At 37.3% G+C, this 18,963-nt stretch overlaps 1 protein-coding gene across 1 annotated transcript in view; it reads right to left on the bottom strand.

Annotated features, from left to right (window-relative positions):
• The window catches only part of LOC129725111 (retinal homeobox protein Rax), a 35,071-nt gene extending 23,396 nt beyond the window's left edge, over positions 1-11,675 (bottom strand). The window contains exons 1-3 of the mRNA XM_055680566.1: positions 11,138-11,675; positions 3,233-3,386; positions 2,987-3,116 (exon numbers count right to left, since the gene is read on the bottom strand). Of these exons, the coding sequence (XP_055536541.1) occupies positions 2,987-3,116; positions 3,233-3,386; positions 11,138-11,333 (480 nt within the window). The 5' untranslated portion in view covers positions 11,334-11,675. The remainder of the gene's footprint in view (positions 1-2,986; positions 3,117-3,232; positions 3,387-11,137) is intronic.
• Between the last annotated feature and the right edge of the window lie 7,288 nt (positions 11,676-18,963).

Here is an 18,963-nt window from a genome sequence, read left to right as displayed (position 1 = left end):
AATTCGGTTCGTGGTGAGACATGGAGACGAAGTCGAATTTACAACCGTCTTTGAGAAGGCATTCCAACATTTTGATTGAAGTGTAATGGAAGGATGAGAAAAATCAAAATATTATCTTTTCAATTAAGTATTTAATTTGACCTCAAAAGGACAATTTAATATCGGATATGTACTATCCTCGACAGTGGGAAATAAGGCATTATTCTGAAAACACAGTGAAAAGCCGTTTTCACACTGAAAGTTTGATGGCCCACTGATTATGATTGCCAGCATCACAAAACAAAACGTTTGTGTGTTGTCTAAATACTAAAGTTTTTAAGGTGCCGCTACCGCTGCTACCCACTGCTACTTAATTAAAACCGTCCTAATCGTCAATCATTGGTAAAATGATTGGTTTGAGCAGAGACAAACTCTTATATAGCCCATAGAGTGCATTTCCGGTAACTAGGTGTATAATTCTCTCGACTGTACTAAGGAAAGCAAACATTAAATGGCCAATCAGAGGTGTGAATCTGCATTTCAATAAGGCTTGACAAGTTCAAGGCTTGACAGCGTTCGAATAATCAAATTACAATTTTCTGCATTTCGATGGCTGCATGAATGAAGGAAATCCATCAAAAACTATCCGAGTGATGGGCATTTGAAATTGGACATATTTTTTCCTTTCCGATTTTAGATTTCATTATACAACAATCTTTAGTTCCTGAAAGACGTAGTTCTACGTCAAAAGAGCAATATTGCTCAAAGCGAGGAGTCAAATTGACGCAGACTATGTTTGGAATCAGTTCCATTAATCCACAGGGGTAGTAATTCTCACTCTGGAATTTCATGTATTCTTTCCTATTTGAAAGGTTATTTGGTTTTCGAATATAAAAATCCTACACAAAGAATTGAACTTATCAACAGGCTTGTGCACCACCTCGGGGGGAAGATTTTCGACTATGCAGTCTATTTAAAGCAGATAAACGATGTTCTTCAAATATCCGACGTTTCGGTGATTTATTTCATCTTTCTCAAGAATTCTGGAATGTTTTACATCAAATATTTGTTATCTCCTATACATAACTTGCATATGATGTTTGACTCACAATAAGGCTATATCGTTTGTTGTTATATGTATGTATGCATGTAGTAATCATTAATCCTAACTCGATTTTTTTACTAAAATGGCGTCAATTCCAACTATTGGCAAGATATATTCATAAACTAAGCTTATTTTAACACTACTCACTATAATTGGTTGTAACTTTATTTTCTCTATGTCTGTTTTAACTATTTATTTGCTGCCGGACGAAAAAACGGGTCAGTACGGTTCAATTTGGCTTTAACGTTCTCTTTTAACGTTGGTTTATTACTACATGCATACATACATATAACAACAAACGATATAGCCTCTGTAAGTCAAACACAACATGCAATTTATGTATAGGAGATAACAAATATTTGATGTAAGACGTTCTAGAATCCTTGAGAAAGATGAAATAAATCATCGAAACGTCAGATAGTTGAAGAGAAACATCGTTTATCTGCTCTAAATAGACTTCATGATCGAAAATCTTCCGCCCGAGTTGAACGTGACAGTCGATAAGCATCCACATAACCAATAAATAACGAATAAGGTGGTATGATCCCATTTCACAGATCTATACGTTTGTCTTTTTTCGCTGAGACAACTCTAGTTTTGGCTGATAGAACGGAAAATTACACTTTATTTTAACAACCTTTAGAAGACATAAGTTCTCTCAAAAACTATAGAAAAGATATCGCTTGACTACGATAGGGATTTTGGATCGAAATCAAAGTAGTAAATAATTGATAAGTGAGCTATTTACTACTTAGATTTACTACAGGCGATTTATCTTTAATGAAAAAATAAAGTTATATATTCAGAAGATGTTTTGATTGAGAAATTTTTGATATGGAAACAATAATCATACGTATTTTTAAGTGTATTAATATTAAGAATCTAAGTTTTGTTTTATTTAAAAATTAGCAAAAAGGTTCCAAAACTAGAATTATTTCTTTTATATTTCAGCTAGTTCAACCATTGAAGACTACAAAATGGCATTTAGGATCAACTTTCGGCCTCTGGAAATCATCCCGGTTCCAACTATTCATATTGGATATTTAACCCTTTTAGGCTGTTGTCCAGAAACAGGAAGTCGAAATTGTGGAATCAAAAATGGCGTTTAGAGTGGATTTCTGGACGTTACGCAACATCCACATTCTGGAATCACTTTTACTGAGTCGTATTTGAGCCTTTTTTCCAGAAACCACCTTCATGGAATTAAAAATGGCGTCTGGACTCGATTTCTGTCCTCTGGGCATCATCTTGTTTCCGGAAATACCCACATTAATTAAAAGGATTTCAAAGTGGTTATTTTGGATTATATTTGACCATTATTGATTTACCAGAAACCAGATGTCACCATCATGGATTTCATAATTTTATCTGGAGTCGATATCCGGCCAGAAAATATTCGGAAATATTAATATTGGAAGGTAATTGGCTATTTTTGGTTTTAGTTCAGAATTCAAAAGTCGCCAGCAACTCGATTTGCTGCTTCTGGGTCGATCAAAAATTTGCCTTCAAAAAATATCTTTTCCAATAGCATTTCCACTTTTTACGCGAAAAAAATTGAAAAAGTAGTATTGATCTGTGAAGAATAAAATAAACAATACATGTTGTCTAAACTGGAAATTAACACTCAAAAAGTTTCTTTAGATTCTGAAGGTTTACTCCCAACTAAATTTTGTAGCCAATTCTTTACGAATTTATTGTGTATTTTTCCAACGTTCCTGAATGAGGTGCATAATAATTTTATTTCATTTTGTAACAAAAATGTTTATTTCGTAAAGAAGTAATACCTTATAATTTAATTATAAACTTCTCAAATTCCAAAAAAATACGACGACCGTGTACTGAATATGCTTAACAAAAAAAAACTTTTGTTTTTGAAAATTTAAAAAAAATCAATAAACCAACCTGAACTCTCGCTTCGCTAAGGTCTAGCCGCATGGCCAGTTCCTCCCGGGTGAACACATCCGGATATTGTGTTTTTTCGAAGGCTCGCTCCAGTTGGTGCAATTGGAAGGTTGTAAACGTTGTCCGAGATCTATCGACGCGTAGCCAACAGGCAGCAGAGCAAAAAAAAGCACAGACAGAATCGAATTAATCCTCAATTGAAAATGTTATCCGGCACTGATGGAAGCCGGCAACAAAAACGCTTACCGTCGAATCTTTCTCGGCCGGCCCATATCGTTCGGGTCCCCATCCATTCCGTCCAGTTCGCCCATGTTGGGCAGCTCGTCATCGTTGTCCACATCGACGCCATTTTCATGCGATTCCGCCGGTGAACTCTCACGTTTCAAGGAATTGTCGTGATCTGTGAACGAGCGGAAAAAGACGAAAAAAAAACAAAACTGAAATAAAATGAATCCACTAAGCATCGTGTGCTGAAAAACTCATGTCCTCCTGAAATGCACAAAAAAAAGCTGAGCTGAGGGTGGAAAACCGACTCCCTGTCGTTTCCTGTCAATTTTGATTCGAACGAATTCGGAAAGGTTTTTCGCCAAATTGAAGTGGCGGAAAATCCGTTCACGTTTTTGGCTCTTACCATTTTGACCGGCAAAAATAACCAGTTTTTTTTTTGCTCGCGTATAACGAATCACATGCTCGAAATAAAAAGTTGCACGATCAAAAATAATTCCCAAATCTATACAAATTCCATCGTTATCCCCTCTTCCGCAATATTGAAATACAGTTTCACCGGCGAATATTCACTCTCTGAATACGCCAATTAAATAATCATCATCCTTGCGCTGCGCTCTTCGGCCACACACGAGATCGGATCAACGAGTAAAGGTTAAGCCCGCAGAAAAAAATAAGCTTGGAAAACGAGGAAACATGCAGAGTGGGTCCTCGCCTGTTGGGGTCATTCAAACAACCGAAGCAGACGGAGTTTTCCGTTCTCACGAGAACTTGAAAACTGACAGTGGCTGTGTCGTTTCGGTACAGTTTGCAGATAAGAAGGTTTTGCATCAGCAATTTTGAACTAATACTTTTTATGTTGTTATTAATTTCATTTTTTTCTAGAAATAAAATTACTAACATTTCTGTGGAAAAAGAAAACTAAAACCAGGCTTAATTATGACATTTTACCCATGCAAGCCATCAGCATCCATTACCGATAACAATGGATAGGATTTACCACTCAGATCGTCTCAAGACCGAACCGATACAGTACCTGCGGCAATTCTGTTTCCATTATGAGAGCCCTCTGGGTTGTCCTTTTTCTCACCTGCCCCGCCTTTCAAAGGGAAAAAGCCTGTCCCATCGTACCACCACGTTCAGCATCAACGGGTTGTTGCTAACCGCTTGTCGATCGCCACCTAGCTGAAAAGGATTAATTAGGATTGTGGTGTTGTCCCCCTGCTGAATCGGTCTCAATGACACCCATCCCTAGAATAGGTTTTCATTTTCATTTTTTCTGCATCTGTGCTTCTTCCAGTGCATGGCGAACAACCAATTAAATTCCACCGCGTCCCACGTTCGAAACTTCTGATCCGGGAATAATTGCAAATACTTCAAACTGGCTGCTAATGTTTCTCGGAAACAGCCAAATTCGTCACAACTCGGCTACTTTTGATCTAGCTGAGTTTGTAGGCGGTGGAGAGAAGCCAAAAAATTATCAACAATTGAAGAGCTATTTCGAGTGAAGCACGAAAGCGGGGCAGGGAGCCCACAAACCGCAATGATCATATTAATGAAAAGCGAAGCCAATCCGGCAGCAAAATTGACACGCATGACATTGTTCGCCCCTTGTGTCGTGCCGTGGAAAACCGCCGCACACACACGCACACGCACACACTGAGCACACACATTATCGCTCGCGCTCGCGAGGAAAAACTGATTCAAGTACGGAAAGGTGGAAAATAAGTTGTTGAAATCATTACGGGGTGGCAAAACCGAATCGCAAATCATCCTGAGCCTCTGAGCTCATTGATGTGTTGTTCTGTTTGATTTTCCACTTTTGATTTTTCGTACTTTATTTTTCGCGGGATTTGCTCTGCGGGCAACTTTGGGAGGCGGCGTGAGTGAACCGTGAGGTTTATCGATTTCATTCGGTTGAACTTTTAACGTTTGTTTGTTAGCTTAATTTCGGTGTGTTTAATAACTACTAAACTGGTTGATTGAGTTATATTAATGAAAAAAAAAACGAACAATGCTGAAAGGCAGCAATTTGCTGCTAAAGGGATTTTAATATACTGATAATTAAGGTTTCCCAACACGCAGTGGGTTGCACGTCCTGATGGTTGCCCGAAGGGATGCCATTTGCTTCACTTTCCATTATTATCTGCCGAATGGGATGCTGTACAAGGGAGCAGGAGGGATGCTTGTTTGCAAATATTTTTCCCGTAACATATTTTCAAGTGCGTGACTTCCCGCTGAATCGTTAAAACTGCAACTGATGTTGAGCCGTGGCCTTATTTTAATTTTATGTTTTCAGAGCAGCTGGTTTTGAATGAGAATCAACGTAACGACCTTGGCTCATGTAGTAATCTTATACAAAAAACCGATAAAAATTTTACTTGGGTAATGTATTATTCTGTAAAATTAAAATGATGAAAAAATCAGTCCATTTTAGAGATAATATTAAATAATTTTTCAATGACAGCCAATCAAAAATTCAACCTTGTCCAGTGCATTTTGAATTACTCTGTCAGATGCTCTTTGCCCTTGACGACATAATGAGTTTACTGTCTTCGAGCTATTCACTATTTATTGCGAATTTGGTATGATCCTGGCCGAATGTAAAACGCATAGCCAAAATCTTGTTTTTAAATGATTCATTTCAAGTTATAACTGAAAAATAAACGAAGGGATCCTATCTACTTTTTATCAATTTTTTTCGACCAGTTATCAACACATGCTTGCTTAAGATTTCAATCAGAAAAAAGAACATATCTTTTTAATTATGAAATTTACCAGTAAGTAAACGTAGAAGCGACGTAGATACAACGGGTTATTTTGTTGCGTGACTGAGAGCTCCATCATCGGTCCGGTTCCACTGTTCGCCAGCACGAAATGAGATTTATATTCCGTACATTTGATTTACATTCGGAATTAAATCTATTCGTGTTTTGCGAAACTGGGAAAAGACGTCACTTAAAAAAAGTGAGTCACCTACGTGATTCGTTGAATGCTGGCTGTGGAACTAAACCAAGACTGATTTATTTTTAACTCACCTTTTCAATGATTTACTATTGAGAAGATATGCCATTTATTATACTATAAGTTTAGGGTACATTCCACCCTATTAAAAAAGTCCTACGTCAAAAAACTGTTTGCCAATGAATTTTAGAAAATGGATGCTGTTTTGGAGAAAATACTACAAGGTATACAGCCCTAGGGTTGTATGAAATGGTGACGTGGGACAAACACTGTAATAAGAAGGATTTTAGTTACAAATGTTACAGAATCTGCAGACAGCATCAGTTGGTTTGTTCTGTGATTTAGTATTTTTTTGCAGACTCTCCATAAATTTTCTTTTTAGAAATATATTGAACAGTACTCGAAGGAACTTCGATTACACTCAACGATATTGTGTAATGTTTCTTTGTGCGAACAACATTTCTTTAACAAGGCACAAGCGTGTCGTTGTTATTGAAGAAGCACAGAATTTCTCGCAATGCGTCTGAATCAGAATCAACTCTATTTCCTCATAAACCAAACTCTAATCGAATTCAATATATTATATAAATCTCATTATGAAAATAATGTTGAAGCCGTTACATAGGTTCACTCATAGGGAAACATAAGAAGATGAGTTGAGTTGAAAATTATCAACAAGTTCCAGCGAAAAATCATAACAATCAACAATTACAAGGAAGTTAAAGTTCGAAATGATTAACTTCTATTTTGTTGTTTTTTCATTTGCCAACAATTATATTCACTGAATTACGAAGACAGCTAATATACCTAAGAATATTATTTGTTAAGTTGAAAACAAAAATAGATCAGCTAACAATGTTGAAATGTGAAAAAAGATTCTGAATAGATCCTAGTGAATCGACAAAATATTCAGAAACATTCGCTGGCTCTTAAGCTTATATAAATTTGTATTTTCAGAAATCTACTCTTTCAATCACGATCATTTAGTGAATACCGAAGATAAAATGCCAAAAAAAATCTTATGACCGTTGCAAAAATGCTCAATTCTTGTTGAGTAGTTTATGTTTTTTAGGTAATCATATTCATGAGATAAACTTTTAATCACTATCAATGCAGTAGCATTGCAGTTTTTCCTTGCTTTCACGGAAATAGAAGTTGTGTACCATTGCAATGATAGACGACGAGAGTCCAGCGGCGCTCTGCTCCACATGATATGTATATTATACTGTACGGTATTGTTGCTTCTACCAGCATGTTTTCTTTCAAGACAGCAGTTTTTATTATGCTCTGACAGCAGGTTTGGAAATTGTTCAAGTAAAAGGCTTGTTTCAAAACTTTTCGAAAAATCTTTACCTTCGAGACTTCAAATTAGTCTAAGTTCATGGAAGCAAACTTAATCTGACCTGTTGGGACGGGGAAACTCTGTCCATTTTTTTTATATTGATACAGATAATATCACAGGGAATGATTGGTGTCCATTCACATCGTCTGTGCTAGGAATGCTCGCGTGTGATTGGTCAATTGTTCGCGTAAATTTCCTTGTAACTTTTTATCAATTTTCACCGTTGAGCAGTGAAATAATAATGATGACTAGCATATTCTAAAATTGTTACACATTTTATCTATTTAACAATATATTGGTTATTGTTATTCATCATGTAATGTTGCTGTTATTATCGTTTGAAATCTGACGTAACATTTGCCAATTGCGTTTCCTATTTTACAGAATGCATCTCAGTATAGAAAACAAAGACGTAGTCTCACGTCAAAATATACACCGTAAAAACAATAGCTGCGAAAAAATTCTAAACAATTACTAAATTTTATTTTACAAAATAAGTTTATTATTTTCTTATTTTTTGACGTAGAATTACGTCTTACGATAATGTTTTAGGGGTGCAAACCGAAAAACCAAAAAACAAAAAGAGGGTAACGAAAGTTATCCACGAATACCTAAAACTCAATCAGTTTTCAACGGATTTCCTTCATTTTTACAGAAATCGATTGGAAAGTTAGCTAAGCATCCATCGAAATGCGGAAAATTGTGATTTTGTAATTTTGTAATAGAAAAATGAAGTCTTGTATTGAACTAAGAGCGTCATGATATGAAATTATTTTGAAAATCATATTGCGTCATAAGAATTTGAGTATTCTCAAAAATGCTGAAATTGAAACAAATCTTCGAAACATAACGTCTAAGTAAAAACTTCAGCTTAACTCCTGCACCTGAACCGATTTTCGCCAAACTTGGCATACGAGTTCCTTTTACGAAGGAGGTGTTCATAGACGTATTGAAAAGAAGGAAGGATAGCTCTTGAAAAAGGGAGGGGTCAAAAATGATGATTTTCGTGCATCATGGGAACTTTTTGAATAAATTCGATGACTTTTAAGGTCCTTGGTTATTCCTGGAGGTAAAAGTTTTGCTTTCCGGAACCGGACCACAATGTCACAATCCAAGATGGTGACTTCCGGCTTCTAGGAAGTAATACAAAACAGTGGAATACATTCTGGATTCCCCCAAATAATGTTTTTTTTTTTTTTGCGAATTTTGGAATACAAGATGGCGACTTCCGGTTCATGGAAATCAGCGAAAATCGGCCATTTACTGCAATATGCATATTAAGGTGGGGCAAAGTGATCGATTTTCCAGAACCTAGTTTTTTTTTGTTCCTTTTGGGGCCCCAAACAACCCTTAACTTACCTGAAGTCGATTGGTTTTGTTTCCGCTTGGCGCATTGCATTTCAAATTTTTATGAAAATTTATATGGGAAATCCTACTTTTTTGCATTTACCTTGCTAGAGAGCTCAATAATGCTCTAATAATGCACTACATGTTAAAGTATAGTATTTTAGAAGCCTAACAACTTTGCAGAGGACACTGAAGAGCTAGAATGACCCTAAGAAGAGCTATAGCTGTTCGAAGTTAAGTATGTCGATTTCAATGCAGAAAATCTTGTTTTCTGCCAACATTACTAATGTACAGACGTCAGTAGGATTCCCATCAGAAGTAACCTGTCGTAACGAGTTTATACACTCAGCTGGACCAAGCAAATAAATTTAGGTCAATATTCTAGGCATAGGTAGAGTCTACAACGTGTTTCAGAGGTTACTTCTGATGGAAATCTGTCTGACGCCGGTACACTGGCAGTGTTGGCAGAAAAAATGATTTGCAACATAAATTTCGACATACTCAACTTTCTACAGCTCTAGTATTTTTATGGCACACCCTAGCTATTTAGTGTTTTCGGCCAAGTTGTTAGGCATCAAAAAACCTATCACTTGAAGTCATGAAACCTATGGTTTGAGCCATTTTGAGCTCTTTAGAATGGAAAATGCAAAAAAGTTGGTTTCTCCATACAAATCTCCATATAAATTTAAAATGCATTGCGCCAAGCGGAAACAAAACCAATCGACTTCCAATAAATACAGGATTGTTTGGGGCCCCAAATAGAACAAAAAAAACTTGGTTCTGGCTTTTTGCTATCAAGTTCCGTTTTTTCCATATAACGATTCCCCACCCTAATATTTGGACTCATAAAGTGATCACTACTTGACCTGTTGGGATATTTTTTTAATCAATTTTTACTGATAAGCAATTAATAATCTATAATGCTTACTGTATCACAAAATTGTTCCAGATTTTATCTCTCCAACGACATGTCGATATAATGAAAAAAAAATTGCATTCCTTAAGCTCAAACCGTAAAAAAATTAAAGATTATAGCTATTTAACCATTCCTATGAATTTTGGTGCCCCTAGCCATTACCAGAACGTGAGAGTGTCGTATAAAAATTCCTCGCTGGGATCGTGGCTTTGACGGTGTTTACGAGAAAACTCATTTAGGTCTCTGAAAAAAACGATAATTGCTAGGGACACCAAATTTCACAGGAATGGTTGAATAGCTATAATTTTTCAGTTTTTTTCCGATTTGAGCTTCTGGAGTGAACCTGTGTTGAATCCATCATGTGGTTGAATAGTTATTACCGTATGAAACCTGATGTGCCATCCGAAGCTATGTTGTTCCCGCTCTCATAGAATATACCCTAGTATAGAAAACAAAGTCCTTACATAGTCCTACGTCATAATTTTCAATTTTTTAATTATATTCCGGGCGAAACCGAAAATAACTTCGCAGAACAACTTGACTCTTCTGTTTATTGGGAAGATTTAGTATACACGATAAATGCGACACTGTAGCTACAATTTTACTGACACTAACTGTTTCTATCTAGCCAGGACTCGAACATACGATGGCTGATTTTTAAATCAGCTTTCAAATGCTTTTTTACACAATTTAAAATGAGATGAAATGATTAAAAATCCAAAAAAAACGGCAATAAACAAAAGAACGTTTCCCAACGTTTCCCACTCGCAAAAATAAGGTTACAACGAACCCACCAATTAATTTATTGAACGACGAACCATCAATAACGCAGCAAACACGAACAATCAAATAATTTTCACAACCATGCCAGGTGTATTTAATGAGCTCGCACATGCAAAAAATCAAACATGAATGTTTCAATTATTCCTCCCCCTTTCAGTCGGTGATATCGGTTTTTTATTATTATTTGATCACATACAACCAGAACTGTAAAACCCCTCTCCTTGAGCGCGGCATCGTAATAACTACTCGCGGAAGAAAACACAATGAACCAACTATTTCACCGTTCTCCCGTTTAATAGATACACGCTTTTGACAATTTGATTTATTAGATTATCATTAGCCAATTGAACTTCCGCAGCTGGCCCGATTCTCACGATTCATATTTCCACCCTCACATGTTTTTTTCTCTCTCAGCTCCGCGCGTTCGCAGCGGCGGTGATAAGCAAAGCCACTGTCGTAGTTTACATTATTATTACTACTATTATTATTATTATTATTGCAATTAACGACAAAACCGTCAAAGGGCTGCCCGACGATCAAACAGCTGGGACGAGTCCGGAAATGATAAACTTACCGTTCTTGCCGATACCGATGGTGTTGTTATTGTTGTTGTTATTATTATTATTAATGGTAGTCCGTATATGATGATGATGGTGGTGATGATGATTCCCCAAAATTTGGTCGATACTGTACACAGCGCGCGGTTTCGAAATGGAACTATCCTGCGGGGGCCGGAGGATATGATCACTTTGCAACGCACTGGACATCATTGTTAACGGAGTTATCCTTGTTTTGTAATCGTCGAAGTGTTCGTGACTGAACTTTTGTTTTTTTTTTTCTCCTAAATTAATATTCTCGGCTCACTCGTTTACCACTCACTATTGCAACATAACAATAATCGAAACAGTTTCAAACGATTTTCCGATCTGGAAAGCTTCAATTAACCCGCCTACACTATCCTTGCACAGAACAATTCACCAAACTTAGCACTGCGAACCATTAACGTCTAACGTCAACCACGAACTGGAAGTAAAAAGCCACAGCTCGTCAAATAAATATTGAAAATATTAAAAGCAGGGTCCCTTTGGCAATGAACACACGAGCCCACACACACAGCTAACAAGTAAGCAACCCTGCACTAATATCTGGAACAACCAAGTGCATTGTGAACGAATCGAAGGATACATTCTTTGTGTTCAAGCGCTAGGCTGCAGTAATGACACCCGTTTGTTTCGAGAGGGTGAAAAATAAGGGGCATTTTCCTCTTGTTCCTCTGTTCGACTTTCTTTCTTGAGAGCCACATTTCATTCATCCACAAGTGGGCGAGAAAAAGTCATGCTCTCAGCACCAATACAAACGACAGCGAACAATGCGTGCGCCTTAATTTCCACTCCGATCAGGTGCTCTCTCTTTCTCTTTTTTTGGCTGTTGACATGACAACTTCATTGTTGATGCTACCGCTTCTTAGGTGTTGGTGAGTTGCCAGGATGAACACACGTTCACCCAGCCAATCTGCCAGAAGTTGTCTTTTTTCTGCTCATGTTGATTGGCTGTAGTGAGGTTCCCACCCCTAGCGTGTGCATGTAGCAGCATAGACCGTATAGAGAAACAGGTTCAGGAGGGAGGCGGACAGCCAAAGTGAACCCGGTGTCGAATCACAACGAGCACGTGTTCGCCCGATGTGTTAACGAGTGATTGTGGCTGATGGAAATGCTAATTAACACCCAATTGGGTAATATTCCGCCTCTGATGATAGCTTGCCAACGACAAATATCAACAGCTGAACATTGAATTGACAAATATAAATTTTAGCGTAAACTCTAACGCTAGTTTATTAACTTTCTAGTTGAAAGCATTTATCACTAATTTGTCGAAAAATACTAACCAAAATCAGGTAAAATGCCTGAATATGCATAAATGGGTCCCGAATGTCCTAATCAGCAAGCACTTGCAGTGGACCTGGCAGGCAGGCGGACCATCTCCATCCTTAAGGTGTGGCTGGATATAATTTGAAACGCATTTACGCAGGTATTTCCAGCTTCAGACTTCGAAGAAAACAAATTCGAAAATAATGGTCGTGTTTAGAGTGATTTGCGGTTTACAGGTAGCGCGGGCCGTGTTAGTTACGGTGAAGAATTTTACAACCGGTTCCATAGTATGATCGGCCGCCCTCAACAGCACCAATTGTTTCCAATTATGTTGATCCACCCATTCGCATTCAGTGCCGAATCGAGCCGGTTTCTTTCGATATTGTCAACTTGAAAGTTTACTGCGATATAATTTTCTGGCGCTTGCCGGTGGCGTACGGTTTATACGCTGTCATAGTAATTGAAATCATTTCAACAACAGATGTACAGCAAAGCTTGCTTGCTCATTTAGAATCCGAAACATATTATTTACCTATATTTAAAAGTTGGTTTGACTTAAGAAACATGTTAAGCATTCGAAATAATAAATTGTCGAAATATATTATTGTACTTTCAGGGAAAATATATGTATAAGAGAATTATTTCGTGTTTTTCATTGAATACATTGGTCAACACAGGTGCACTCCAAACGCTCAAAACGGGAAAAATTAAAGATTATGGGTTTTTAGCCATTCCTGTGAATTTTGGCGAGCAATTACTATGCGAACTCTCAGGTAACGCGTTTTGGTAATGGCTAAGGTAAGTTGACGCGTTTTGATGATGGACCAAAACTCACAGGAATGGTAAAAATATATAATCTTTCTAGGGTAGCTATCTCGAGCTTTATGGCAGCACTCTTTTCGCTCTTGTCGACCTATGTTATCGTCCAGTACTTTTCGATTAGACGGAATTATTGGCACATGGGTGGATTGTCACGATACCACTGAACTAACTCCTGGCTGTAGTTGTAGCTTTCCAATCCCGGCCAAAAATTAACAGGACTTCTGTGTGTCTCAATAAACGATTGAACTCGATCCATCTTCACGTATCCATTTTCAATCCGTAAATCCGCAAATCTTTACGTATGTTTCATAGTCCATAAGCTTGCTTCCTTTGTACTTCGTCTCGTACAACTTTCGAGCGCGTGTTTTAGCCACTGGATTTTGCTTGAGCGTTCTGTTGGATTGATTACATGCACGAAAGAAAGATAGCCTCCTCGGACCGCACTACTGTTGGCACCATATTGTTTTGCGATATAACGATCCGACAGAACTGGGTTTAATTTTTTTTTTAAGGGGGGAATTTGTTAGTAGCTTGAGTATTTATGATAAATATTAGTAAATAATGAGTATGTGTGTCCAATCACAAATGGTGACTTCTCAACACTGTTAGAAATTTGTAATTTTAATTGTTAGGATTTGTTTGCTTTCGCAATTAGGACTTATCATTCGTAGGGATTTAAACCTACTTGTCAGAAAAGGGAAAGTAATCTTACAACTAACTTAATTGCTAACTTATTGGCTATAAAGAGAGCTTATCGTAGCAATTGAGGAATGCAACGATTTTTGTCGAAAATTGTTGATAATTTTATTTGACATAGCTTCTAATGGTTCAACACCAGTAAGTCTATGTAATTCGAGTGTACCAAACCAAGGAGGACGCTTCAAAATCATTTTCAGAATTTTATTCTGAATCCTTTGGAGCGTTTTCTTCCTTTTGAACAGCAACTTGACCAGATCGGTACAGCATAAAGCATTGCTGGTCTAAAAATTTGTTTGTAAATCAAAAGTTTGTTCTTTAAACAAAGTTTAGAACTCCTTTTAATGAGAGGATATAAACATCTCGTATATTTGATACACTTGGCTTGTATACTCTCAATGTGCTCTTTGAAAATAAGTTTTTTATCATAAATTAGTCCCAAGTACCTAACTGCCGCTCATGGCAAGTCAGTCCCAATTGCAATTTTATCAATTTTGATTTTATTGATGGAATCATCACCTTTTCATATGTACTTTCGAAAAAACACAAAATTTTGAATACTTTGTTCTGAAAACCATGAAAAAAATAGCAAGTCAGCTTGTCCCATAGCAAAAATGATCGCAAGTCGGTCCCACAGAAAAAATCATTACAAGTGAGTCCCACAGCCAATAATAATTATGAAATATATGATGTTTACAATGGTTTATGGTCTTCAGGTTTAGAATTTGATGTACCAGTTGACCTAGTGACATTTTATAAGTGGTTCGGTTTAATTTTTCTGTACTTAAGCCATTAAAACGGAAGAAATAAAGGATGCGCTGTTTATTAGCGAAAATTGATCTTTAAAAACTTTTGGAAACGCTATTTGTTGTACCTTTGTACTAGTAAATTACAAGAAAACAAAGCTATTCACATGCGTGTGTATCTGAGAATGGGACCAAAATTCAAACCTTATTGCTTGGCAGTTGTTTGGTGATAGTTGTTATTATTATTTCAAGAGTAAAACCTGTAAAAATCTATCAATGCTCAATTACTCGAAAATTATTCTAAAACTACTTCTTCTCGTTGTTTACAACTAAAAAGATTGCCTTCAGTAGCACGTTTTACAATCGCGATCGTTTTTGTCTCGCTGATACTATAATGTTTTCTTCGAGGAAAAGTTTCCACCAGTTGCTACTTTCAGCTTTTTTTATTAACGACGGTGAACAAAATTTTCTTTGGCCATCATCATTAGATATGTCAACACTCACGGTACTGTAAGTTAAAGCATGCTTGAGTAAATACTTCTCTTCGTAATTTATCCATGTAGGGCCGTGGGTAACAATTAATTAAAACATTATGAAAAACGGTGAATTTAGTTTTGAAGATCGCGTCAATTGTCATATCGAATACCATGGTACGCTTCTTAGCTGTTTTTACAAGGGAATAAAAATCTTCTAATAGAAGGGTTTTCACTGATGTGTATAAGCTGCCACGCCAAGAACGTGTGGGCGCTTTTAAAAAAAATTTAGAATAAGTTCCTCGACCTGAAGTGATTTTGAATTTATCAATAATATCAGATAGAGAAACAAGTGGTTGGCGCAGTTGTTCAACCACATTGTGGAAGGATTCTCGCTACAAAATCATTCTATGGAAGCACGAGAGAAGGCCATTTGTAGATCGACTAGCGATGGATTCGTTTCAAACGTAGCCTAGCACGGGAATTGATTTACAGTACCTAGTTTGTTTTTCATCACCGGTCGCAGGTGGCTATGTGACTGATTTGCTATCATTCTGGATAGGTATCGTAAAAGTAATGGCATATGGGTCCCAACTTATGATTTTCAACATAATTTAATTAAGACTTGATGTTTATGCACGCTTTTTAACGTAAAAGTATTTGTTTGCCATTGCAGTAACAAATTTTGTTGACAGTCTCAATTAAAAAGGGATACAAGCGCAAAATTTCTTCTAAAACGTACGATTTTTAATAGTGTTTGCTCATCAGCACAAAAACGCAAATGGGACGGACTTGCCATGAGCGGCAGAACCTTGTCAGACCAACTTAAAATAACCCCATTCACCTTGACAACGTGATTATTCTTGTTTATTTGTAAAAATTACATCAACAGGCCTTGTGGCCCAAATGATTGTACTATGCTAAAAATTACGTGCTAAAGTCACAAAGCGGGTCTTCAGAATCTCGCGGCTGGTGTCGAAATCGAAGCTTGTAGCGAAACGATTGAAATGGCGCTGGAGACCAGTTATCGTGCTGAAGCTACTGTAGTTATTGTTTGGCTTGAGGAAAGAAACCCTAGGCTTATGCGAAAGAATTATTATTTGAGTTTTAGAAGCATTGGGAGAGATTTTCCACTTGTGCAAGTAGGAAGAAAAAATATCTAAACTTTTCTTCAATCTACTGCATATGACACGAAGACTTTTTCCTTTTACGGAGATACTTGTGTCATCACAGAACAATGACTTTGTGCATCCTGGAGGCAAATCAGGAAGATCTGAAGTGAATATGTTGTACAGGACTGGACCCAAGACTGGACCTTGAGGTACACCTGCTCTGACAGGAAATCTATCAGATTTTGAATTCTGATAGACAACCTGCAGAGTTCGATCACTGGGTTTACTTTGATTGCCCTCAATACCTCCTAATACAACTTCCGATCGTGTGCTATTACGACGCTCGGAAACGTTTGAGTACATAGTATACAGTTGATTTGGCGAATTTTATTATTTTGTGATTTTCAGAACGGACCCTACAATTCCTCATGCACGTTACGTAATACTTTTTGTAATTAATGCCCAAGTTTATTCTTATTTCTGATAATTTTATCTCTGCAACCTCAACAATGAATGTTAACTCAAAAGATACGTATACGTGTAGTGGGATTTTTTTGGCGAGCAAGAATTTTTTTTTTTTTTAACAAAATTCCTATATATTTTACAAATTCGTATAAAAATTATAAAATAAGTTAACCAATTCAGTTCATCTCAATAATTTACTTTCAGTTTCCTAGTTTAATCCTGATTCAGTTGATGGTTTGTCCTCCTTTATGCTAAAAGAATCAGTTTCAGCTACAGACTACGGTAAAGACTACGGTTGATTATCCCAATTTCATAACCTTCTACTCAAACTTCCAACATTACTTGACAATATTGTTACAAACTTTGATCAATAAGTATGCTTGTAGACATAGGCGTAGCCAGAGGGGGGCAGGGGGGCCGTTGCCCCCCCCCCCTAAATGTTGACATTGGTGCAAAATTTTGTTTTCAATAACTCTAATAGCACAAAACGACATCATCGTGCGAATGGGTGTCCAGCTTCCGGAGAAGTAAACGTACCTTCGCCGCATTATTCAGCTGGCCTGCATCGTTCTCGAAGAGGTCCTGGTAGCGGTTAAACAACAACGTCCGAACGTAACTCCGTTTTCTTCTTCGAAGACAAACTCGGTGATGTTCGAAAAGGGGGACTCCAAAATCTGCTCCGGGGTTTGATACTGACGCTGCTGCTGCTGGACCGCTATCCGCTGTAAAATTTGGGTCATCTTGTGAATCATATCTTGAATTCCCGGTTGCAGCTACTGATCAACTCTATCTTCTGCCATGTTCGTGGATTCTTGAGATCCTCGTCGCCAAAATAATATGTCCGAAGGTTTGAATGAAGTTAAGAGTTTTTAGTAAAGAACATCTATTTATATTCACGGTTGGATGTCAAGGACAACTGGTTGCCTTGATGTAACAATCACTAAAGACTAGTATTTATTTCAATTTGCAAAACACACTACAGTCGGTTTTACGCGGGGGATACGTGCCGCGTAATAAAACGCGTAAATTCCAGAATCCGCGTAGAAAAAACGCGTAAATTTCGAAATCCGCGTAAAAACCGCGTAAATTCCAGAATCCACGTAAAAAAAGCCGCGTAAAAAGCGACCTTAGTGTACCATTTTTTTACTTCTGAAATTTTGAAGAGCGTGCCCCCCCCTCTATTTGAAATTCTGGCTACGCCCATGCTTGTAGACCCTCGGAATCGATAAGTTGGATTGCCATTTACTTTTTTAAGATTACTTCATGCAACTATTGACCACGGCTACGTTTCGAATAGCTCGTATGGAAGGTCCAATTTTTACCACTTATTCCAGCATTTCGGCCTGAATTCCACCAACAACACGTGTGATGTTGTTGTACGTTCTTAATAGTGTTCGGCTTGTCCACAGAAACTAACAATTTCACGTAGGCTAATCAAAAAGATCTAGGGTCGTCAAATCACACGATCCTGGTGGCCAATTTACAGGGCCAGAACGAGAGATAAATTGCTCATTAGGCAACAGGCCAAGCACATTTTTCATATTGCACGAATTGTTATACCGTCTGCCGGGGTGAGATTGTGCCAAAAAAAGGATACATTTTTGTTCCTTAGCTTTTAATGTACACATTTAGGCAATGAGTTTGATCCAAATCACGTCAATGCACACTTAAATGTTGAGTTAACGACTGCCGCAAATACGGTTAAGCTACAATAAATTATAAATTTGCTAAAATTAAATGAACTTTGGCCTAATCTCACCACAGACAGTCTCTATACACATAGTGGCGTCTCCAGGTAGCTAAGAAGGGGAAAACGTTGAGACATAAAGCCTCAGAAGACTTTTCGTTTCAATTATTATGTGACATTGACCACTATATATTACACTGGAGATCTCAAAACCGCTGTAAACGTACCCACAACCCTCCTTCCTCGCTTTAAAAGTCATCAGTTTATATAGAATAGGTGTACAGAATTTTGTTACATTCCATAAGTAATTTACAAAGACTGATGCATTGTAAATTTCCATCTAACAGTTGTTAGCTTACTGTTCTCAAGCTTTTTGTCATTATTTCAAATAATACCAAAGCTAGACAATACACGCTATGTAAACAAAGCAAATGTTTTGGTGTATACTGATATAATTTTGTCGTGAATGTGAATTCCGCAAATTGTACCGTTCATTATAGCTTGGCACAATCTCACCCCAAAAGGGCTCGA

Source organism: Wyeomyia smithii, chromosome 2 (genome assembly GCF_029784165.1).
Source record: "Wyeomyia smithii strain HCP4-BCI-WySm-NY-G18 chromosome 2, ASM2978416v1, whole genome shotgun sequence".
Classification (NCBI taxonomy): Eukaryota; Metazoa; Arthropoda; class Insecta; order Diptera; family Culicidae; genus Wyeomyia; species Wyeomyia smithii.
Note: the sequence above shows the minus strand (reverse complement) of the source record. Positions and strands in the feature narration are given on the sequence as shown.